This window comes from Helobdella robusta, assembly GCF_000326865.2.
Source record: "Helobdella robusta unplaced genomic scaffold HELROscaffold_8, whole genome shotgun sequence".
NCBI classification, from domain to species: Eukaryota; Metazoa; Annelida; class Clitellata; order Rhynchobdellida; family Glossiphoniidae; genus Helobdella; species Helobdella robusta.
In genome coordinates this window covers 82,205-92,524 of record NW_008705459.1, presented here as the reverse complement: position 1 = coordinate 92,524, position 10,320 = coordinate 82,205, and the positions used below count along the sequence as shown (strand labels likewise).

Genomic DNA, 10,320 nt, shown 5'->3' with positions numbered 1-10,320 from the left:
GAACTACGCATCCACCGTTCCCCTACCAGGCATAAACCCACACTGCATTTCATTAACTGTCACCATATTTCTCAACCTCCTCTCAAGCACCCTCTCCACTACCTTCATTCCGTGCTCTAGCAATTTCACACCCCTATATGACCCACAATCTCTCACATCTCCTTTGCCCTTATACAACGGCACCAACACGCTGTGTCGCCAATCCTCAGGTATACCTTCATCATCAAACATACTTTTAGCAATTCTCATCATAACTTCAATTCCTATCAACCCACTCGCTTTTATATGTTCTGCCGCCACTTCCGAAACCCCTGTCGCCTTACCTAGTTTCATTTCTCTAACTGCTTTCTCTACTTCCTCCATCGTCACCTTCTCTATAGGTCCGTGTGTGACCGCAAATTCCACATCTCCATCCCACTCATTCTCTTCATTCATCAACCTTTCCATATGAGCTTTCCACTTAAAAAAATTAATAAGTATAAATCAGCTGGGCCAGACAAATTATTCAACAGAGTATTATATGAATGTAGTGAAGAGATTGCACATTTTTTAAGTAGCTTATTTAATATGTCATTAAAGCTTTGTATGATACCTGATGAATAAAGACACCGTATAATAGTGCCAGTTTATAAAAAAGGAGATGTCTGCAAAGTAACAAATTATAGACCAATATCTCTTTGTTGTGTTTGTTGTAAAGTGATGGAAACATTGGACATAATCTTATGTCTCATTTTATTAGTAATAATTTATTTGGTTTTAGACAGTTTGGGTTTATGCCACATAAATCAGCTGCGATGCAGTTGTTAAAAATGGTGGATGACTGGAGTGTTGCGATTGATGAAGGCAAGAAAATTAATGTGATTTATACAGACTTTGAGAAAGCATTCGATATTGTTCCTCATCACAAATTAATTAAAAAATTATGCGATTATGGTGTGAATGGTATTGTGGTTGATTGGATTTCTGATTATCTTAGTGGTAGAACATTTGCAGTGTGTGTGAATGGAATTCTGTCTGATAATTTTAAAGTCATTAGTGGGGTTCCACAGGGCAGTGTGTTGGGACCAATTTTGTTTGTTATTTATGTGAATGATATTTTTTATTTATGTAAGAATGATTCTAATGTTGGGATGTATCTATATACTGATGACGCTAAATTGTTCAAGTGTATCTCTTCTAATGATGATATGCAGGCTCTTCAGGCATGTCTGGGTGTTTTTTTATGAGTGGTGTGTGAAATGGGAGCTTGGGGTGAATGTGGATAAATGTGTCGTTATGAATTATGAACGTAGAGCATGTGGTAAGAGATCTTATACTATGAATGGTTTACTTCTTGAAAATGGGGAATTTGTTGAAGATTTGGGGGTAATATTTGAACCAGACATGAAATTTCATAAACACATTTATAATACAATTAATAAGTGTAATATAACTCTAGGATTGATAAATAGACATTTTATGAAATTACCTAAACCCAATTTTTTAATCTTATATAAATCCCTTGTCAGGTCAAAGATAGAGTATGCTGCTTCGGTGTGGTCTCCCTGGTCTTTGAAAGTTATAGAAGATATTGAACGGGCCACAAGAATAGTGAAAAATTGTATTGGATTCAATTATGAGCAGAGATTAAGACTCCTCGATCTTCCCACACTGAGGTATAGACGAATCAGAGGTGATCTTATCACAGTTTTCAACATAACTAGGAACAGCGTATTATCATCGTGTTATCCTGTGTTAAAAAAAACCTAACGATGATCGTACCAGGGGTCATCCATTCAAGTTGTCTACTCATAGTTTTAACACGAATCATGGAAAATTTTGTTTTTCCAAAAGGGTGGTTGAGTTATGGAACGGCTTGGATGCGGACATTGTGATGGCTAAAGATGTTGAAACATTTAAAATGAAGTTGGATCGACATATGAATTCTACGGACATGATGCTCAACTGTAGATCCTCGCTTGGCACAATGTCATAGTTTATATATTGATATTATCTTTGACATCTTTATGGATAATGTGTGTGTGTGTGTGTGTGGGCAGAAGCGTGTGTGAGTGTGTGTATATATGTGTATGTATGTACATATATATATATATATATATATATATATATATATATGTATACATAGACATTTATCACTAACAATCTATATTTTCATCCAACTGTATTTTATTTTACTTCATTTATTTATTTTATTATTTTTAAAATACAATGGAAGCTTTTCATTTGCTGGAGGCATAGGAACGTCAGTTCACGCCTCTCTATTTTCTGTTTATGTTATGTTATGTTATTTCCTAATATTGGAGCAAAGCGTGTGTGGCTTATTATTTTTAGTAGTAGTTTATCTTTTGTCTTGCATGTTATTAAGTAATGTTGTGGTATTTGTGTTACCTTCAAGTTATTAAAACAAAAAAACAGTGTCAAGAAGTTGCTTAAACGACCAGTCAAACGCTTGTGACCATAAAAAAAAATTTCGAACAGGAAACAAACTATAACAGCAAAGATATACAAATCCTTAGTAAGACCGCATTTAGATTAATGCGCACAGGTTTGCTCTCCTTATCTTGAAAAAAAATGAAAAAATTTCGAGAACGTTCGAAGAAGGGTTACAAAGTTGATTACAAGCCTTCGAAATTTGCAACACAAAGATAGACTTGACAAATGTGGTTTAACAACCCTTGAAGAACAAAAACAAGAAAGGACTTTGATATATTTGTCATTAAAGGCAAGTTGATAGCGAGAAATTTGAAATTTTTTCAAAGAAAAGTTAATTGAATCCCAAAACTTGTATTAAGTTATTTTTCTTATCCTATAAAAAATAATTTTTAAGTTTTTTTTAAACAAATTATCATTACTTCAATGCTGAAATAGAATTTAAAAAATATTGCATTTTTACCTTTTTGGAATTTTCTATTCTAATTCGATTTAAAAATGAGGAATCTTCTCTGACTCAATTAACTTAATAAAAATATGAAAATATAATTTCAAATGGGGTCAAATTATTCGACATCACTGAATCACTCATAATCTGGCGCATCAAATATGTAGCTCTCTCCTGGTCTGGTTTTGCTACACAACAACAACTTCAGCAACTACAATCTCTCATCAAAAAACTAATCCTCTTCAACTATCTACCTGCATCATATCCTACCGTCACTCAGATATTCAACACACTCGATTCAAGAAAGTAGAAAATAACAACAACCACGTCATCCATCCTCTACTATCACCTATTAAAACTACAACACACAACCTTCGTCAGCGCAAACATAACTATCAAGTCGCCGCCCAATCTACATATCAGGAAAAGACCTTCATCACAAGACACCTCAAATGTATTAACACTCAATAAAACTTTATCATTCACACAACTAGTTTTTATTTATCGATCACCTCACTAACTCACAAAGTCATCATTTAGTCTATAAATTTGCCTTTTTATGCCATTACTTCATTTAATTTTCAATTTAATTTAATTTAATTTATTTGTTTTATTATTATTTATTATTTGTTTTGTTCTATTTTATTTTACTTTTCATGTTTAAACATTTTTCTTTCTTCATATTTTATTCATTTATTTACTTAATCGTTTAATTTTATACCACCACCTTGCATGTTGTAACAATTTCTGCGTCTCTCAGATCCTGATTTTTAAAGAATAATAAAAAAATATAGAAGTATCTTCTCTATATTTAAAATGACAATTTCGCAAATTTTTTTAGTCATTTTTTTCTAAAAAAAAAAAAATCAATTTTCTATTGATAAAATTGATAAATCTTGTTAGCTCATTATTTTCACCCATTGTATATGCGTCCATTTCTGTTCTTCATACATATTTTAGCATGCGATTAAAAGTATTTTACTCAAAAGCAAACGAAAATTATATATATATATATATATATATATATATATATATACAATATTCTATAATATATAATATATTTGTTGGTTTCCTTTTCTTCCTTTTCCAACAAAGATTGACCAGCCAATAAAGAAACCTGACACATAATTTCCATCTGAGTTCACTTTGACAAAGTCAGTTTCCATCTAAGTTCATTTTGACAAAGTTCATTTTCCCTATATAAACTTCCGACCGCACTGATGATGATTCATTCGGAATCCAAATATGGCCTTATTTGCAGCATGAATTCGGAAAATAAGTTTATTTTGAATTTTAATAAACTAAAAAACTTTAGTGAGAAAATTCGAAAAAACGAACTACAAACATATTAACGCCAAACATTTGGTAGAATATATAGATTATTGTAAAAATTATGGTCTATTACCAACATACATACATAAATATATATATATATATATATATATATATATATATATATACTGTGTCTCTACTTTGTTGATTTTTTGTTCGTTTGAAGTGGAATTGAAATTTTGACATAACTTTTTATTTGATCCATGAAAACATGACCGTGGAAAACCTTAGTAGAAAAAAAAGTTTAAAAGAAGCCATTTATTGTCAGCAGTATCAACCAACAGTTGTTTAGTTCCTGTAGTATCAATAAAAACATAGATAATTCAAAATTTGACAAATATTCGTATACGGTCTAAAACTTTCACCTATCATGAATACGCAAGAAAAACATCATCATTGTAAGCCATGAACCCTCCCGACATTTGTGGCACTTATCACAGCACATAACATGTACTCTTGTATCTCTAGCAATAATAGGGCCTCCAATGATAAAAAAACTGTTTTTAGTTTATTTTTCTTTCAAAAGATTTAGTTAATTGTTACTTGAATGTTTTGTAAATGATGAGAAACAGAAATTAATTGTGTTACGGACATGAGACAGATTAAAAATTTCGTTTATCAACAATGTATTTGAAAGGTTTTCGTAATTATAATAACAACAAAAAACCGTCAGAAAACTGATAAAGATGAAAAAAGACTTTTGTGGCCAGTAATCAGACAGATGGACATGCACACATAAAAATATTTTCAGACATGATTATTCATTCGGAAAGTGAAACAGCGCTGACAGCTGATAAACTTATGGAAACTTTAAATAAACACGAGTAAAAATTACTACAAAGTGTTGAGAATCTTAATAAAAAGCTATTAAAAGCAGATTGGGCGTATAAGTTCAATGAAACATGCATTAAAGAAAGCTTCGTTCCGATATATATATATATATATATATATATATATATATATATATATATATATATATATATATATATATATATATAGATCAGATATACCGGTAACATTCTTCACATCAGCTAACAAATTTGTTATTAACATTCATTGTTCATTTTTACAACTGAAAATGATAAAATGAGTAATATCTATAACCAGTACAACTTGCTTAGTTATAGGTAAAAATTCTTTTTTTGGCTGAAAAAGTGGTGTAGAATAGTCTACCGTTCCCTTTTTCTTGCCTAAGTTCTTCCTCTCTTCCTTTGTTGTTTAAACAATTAAAGCTTCTGCCGTTTAAAATGCATTTAGCTTCTTTTGACTGATTATTTATCACTGCATCTGAAGATATGTGGTTGGTTTTCATTGAACAACACTTATAACGTGAATGAAATGAGTTAAATTGCTAAGTCGTTATTTCGTTTGTTTATGTTGATTGGGGTTTTTTAAAGATAACATGTAGTTAAAATGTTTGTGTCCGACTGTAATTGGCTTGCCATTTATTATGTTTAACTTTTGTATATAACTTGTGAAATGTGCGGCTGTTTCTTTGAAATTATCAATTGATTAATAATAATAATTCTTTTATTATCTCTACGTGGCTTTAATTTTCATGGTAGGTATATAACTAAATGTGAGAAACAATAATACTTGAATTTTTTGGTATATAACTAAATGTGAGAAACAATCAACTTTATAATTTATTTGTACATACTGCTAGTTTTTTTGAAATTTTTATAAAAAAAGTGATTGTTAAATTTATAACTAATAACAATAACATTGTTTAACTTAACATTCAAATAATGAGCGTAGATTAAAACTCATGTGCTATATATATATATAAATATATATTTTTTGTATTGTATTGTATGTATTGTATATATATATATATGTATATATATATATATATATATATATATATATATTCTATAAATTCTACCGAATGTTTGGCGTTAATATGTTTGTAGTTCGTTTTTTCGATTTTTCTCACTAAAGTTTTTTGGTGAACGTTTAGTTTATTAAAATTCAAAATAAACTTATTTTTCGAATTCATGCTGCAAATAAGGCCATATTTCGATTCCGAATGAATCATCGTCAGTGCTCCTTGTTGTAAAAAACGAACTACAAACATATTAACGCCAAACATTCGGTAGAATTTATAGAATATTGTAAAAATTATGGTCTATTACCAACATATATATATATATATATATATATATATATATATATATATATATTTATATATTACATGTTTCTATTTCTTGAAATGTATATATATATAAATACATACATATATATACATATATATGTATAATACATGTTTTTTATCGCTTCATAAGTGAATAAGGATGTGTAAATGTGTAGGTAGTATTCATGTATATAGCTATATAATCTCATTGTGGACAAATTTGATAATTTTTCTGTAGAATTTGGCAAATTGTTCAGTTTAAATTGTTCACTTAGTTGGATAGGAAATATGTGCATATGGTGGTTTTTTTTTAATTTTATCTCATTTTGTATTATATTACTATTTTAATATTAAACTCAGTTGGTTTTACAAATTCAAATAAATATTCATTCTGTAATAAATCATTGTTCTTAATCCCAAATAAAATTGGTAAATTGTATTGTTTAGTATTGTATTGTATGTATTCATTATTAATGGTTTGCTTAGTGTGGTTGGATTGGTAGGTTTGGTTTGGTGATTGATTTTTGTGTATGTGAGGTTTTCTGAGCGTGGAGTCTGGGTATGCTGGTTGTGGAGCTGAGAGTGGTGTGTTTCAGGTTTGTGTGGTTGAATAGTTAGTTGAATAGTTGAATAGGTCGATGAATGAGTGCAATATACTTTATGTTATGTTTTTCTTGTGAATGTGTTAAAATGATAATGATTGAATCGTTGCTGATAGTGGTTTTGTGTGTTTTGTGTTTCCGGTTTGAGTGATTTAATTGACTTATGTTGGATAGTCAAAGACTTACTTGCATTTAAGTTCCAATTACATAACTGTATGTATTAATAATTTATCTTTCATTTTACCTAATATTTAATATTTTCCTATATTTCGGTTTACTTCCTTGGTTTACTTACTTTATCATTCCCAAACAAATTTTGTAACTTTCTAGTAATTTTAGTTACGTATTTTTTTCTCCAACGTGTTAATATAATTCTCGCACAAACTTACATAGATACCTATTATAATTTTAAGACTAGTATTTTTTTTTAGTTTTTTGGTCGATTGAAAAGATGGCTGTGCTCGATGAGTCTTTTTTTTTAATTCCATTTATTCACAAAAAAAAAGTGGGAGAGTTAGCCCAGCAATAATTGCTTATTTAGGGTTGACTCCCATAGAAATAACATAGTATATAACCCAAAAAATAACACAATAACATAAATGAGTAAAATAAATGTTTTTTAAATTCTTCAATGTTCTTAAATTTTCATGAATGAACTTAGAAATAAAACATTGATACATTTAACTTAAAAAATGACTTATTTGACTCGTTATTGTAATCATAACTGCAACATAAACTGGCTTTATTTATTCTTGTACCCATTCATTTCAAATTTTATCAATGACAATAATCTCCATTTTATTTGGTATACAATTTAATTATCATATACCGTGCTCCATGCTCTATTTATATTATTCTTAATATTTATTGAAGCTTTCAGCAATTTCAAACAATCCGAAATTTTATTATCTCCATTTATAATAACATTCATTGATATCTTTTTCCGGTTGTTATTTAATAATTGATTGAATATTTTCCATGTTGATTCTGTGTCACTTTCGTAATTGTTGAACTCTTTATAGAACCGCTCAAAATTTTTACGGTAATGATAGTTTTTGATTTCTTATTTTTGTAGGTATTTTTTTGCTAAGGTGTGGAGACTAGTTGAAGGAGATGTTCTACAGTACATGCCTTTAGACGTCTTTTTAAAGACAAACTATTAATAGTTTTGTTATTCTTAAATAATATCTGTATTGTTGGCTTTTTTCTTTGCTTGTTACTTTTCTAGTTCTAGCTTCACATTTTTTATAATTAACTAGATTGGGTTTCCAAAGATTGTTTTTGAATGTTTTAAGAGCAACCATTTTATCTTACGTGCTGACTTTCATTTTCATTGTTCCATTGATTTCGAGGTTTGTAGTTAACAATTTTTGTTAACGGTGTAGTTTTTAAAGATTACAACATGATTTCAATTTATTTTTTTATGGAATGTTCGTTTGTGATTGCGAGTTCACTCTTTTCGTTGTTGCAAAGGCCATTGATTGGTTTCCAATTCGTTTTCTGTAACAATTGATTGTTGTTCGTAATAAAAAAATAATGAAAAATGATTGATTTATTATCAACTTTTTTCTTTTTTATTCCATTCATTATTTGTTTTTGTTGAATAATTTTCATCCATCAAAAAAGTTAAAAATTCATTGTTATCTTTTAATCAAGTTTCTGGTACATATTTTGAGTTGATGATCTAGCTTGATGATGATACTGCCACAGTTCAGATTCAACTTGATATAAGGTTAAACGGGTATTGGTTGGACATAAGATTTTTTTGCATTAAATTGCTGACATTAAAAATTTTCGATAAATGCGTATTATCATCATCATTATCCTCCTCGTCACCATAATCATCATCATCACAAATGAAAAGTTTTTCCGAAGCGCTTACAAATGAAAAATTGTTAAAAACTACCGACGAATAAATTAATCAAACATCAGATCAATAGGAAATAAACATCATTGATTGGTATTCAACGTAAATAAATATGTTTCAACATCTTCTTGAACTTGTCAACACTTCGAGCAGGCTTTTGGAAAACTCTTCCAGACTCGAGGATTAAACGCCATTTTTCGGATCCAAATTTCGTTTGTGTCAACGGAACCCACAGATAGCACAAATTTTCCAAACGCAAGCCAAAAAAAGATGATGCTTCAACTGGCATTTGTTCTTCAAACACTCCGGTGCCGAATTATTCATACACTTGAACAAAACCGTACAAACATTAAATATTATTCACTTGTCGACCGTCAACCAATGAAGCTGTGCATCAAAGAATCAGAGATTTATACGCTTATACGCTCCAAGAGCAATTTTTGCTTCACGATTCAGAATAGAATGTAACAGTCTAACAGATTTATCGGGTAAAATCATAATACATACTGTTGCAGTGGTTCATCCGAGAGCGAACGATGTGTATGGCTTATTATTAGTAGTAGTAGTTTATCTTGTGTCTTGTATGTTATTAGGTAATGTTGTTGTATTTGTGTTACCTTCATGTTATTAAAACAAAAATTTGCATGACACTTGTTTTTATCACTCAAGATTGTAAGCCATCAAGACAGTGTCAAGAAGTTGATTGAACGACCAGTCAAATGCTAGTGGCCATTAAACTTACTATAATTACTTCATTGCTGAAATAGACTTAAAAAAATTACATTGATACCTTTTTTTGAATTTTCTATTCTTATCCGATTTAAAAATGAGATATCATCTCTGACTCAATTTACTTAATAAAAATATGAAAAAATAATTCCAAATTAAATTTTCGTTAATATTGTTTTGATCAGTTTGTCAGTCGAAGTATCAGTTTTGAACAATTTCTAAATTATACCCGATTTCACAAAAATATAATTATATTAAAAAATTTCTCTACGACCAGTCAACGACGATGATGATCATGACTATAAAAATATTTCTGTGTATAAAAATAGTTCTAAATAAATAAGAAAGCTTTCAAACTAAATGTTTTTATCTATTTACTTCACTGTATTAATAAAGTTAATGAAACAATAAATAGTATATGAATCAACAGAATTAAGTTTTTTAATTTTTGACAAATCAAATAGTTATTTGAAACAATGAAATGACATGGAAGCCAAAAAACCAAAAAATTCATCGTTAGGTCATTCATCTATCTATGTTTAAACCATCCATCCATCAAACCACTATTACAAGATCTCTTTGCGTTTCGCCCTACACGTTCATCTACATCCGCCATCATTTTTCTTACTTCCACAATAACATCTCTCCTTAAAAATAATAATTATGCTCATCTTTTTGCTCTTAACTTTTCTAAAGCTTTTAACATTCTTAATCATTTCTCACTTTCAAATTTTCTTCCTCTACCTGACAACATTCACAATATTTTAATAAATTTTTT

General features: G+C 29.3%; 1 protein-coding gene across 1 annotated transcript; it reads left to right on the top strand.

Annotated features, from left to right (window-relative positions):
* Positions 1-1,419: 1,419 nt before the first annotated feature.
* On the top strand, positions 1,420-1,671 carry HELRODRAFT_137362 (hypothetical protein; the record flags this gene model as incomplete). Its single annotated transcript, XM_009031912.1, has 1 exon — positions 1,420-1,671. A coding segment is annotated over one exon (252 nt), but the record flags the coding sequence as incomplete, so codon positions are not given.
* Between the last annotated feature and the right edge of the window lie 8,649 nt (positions 1,672-10,320).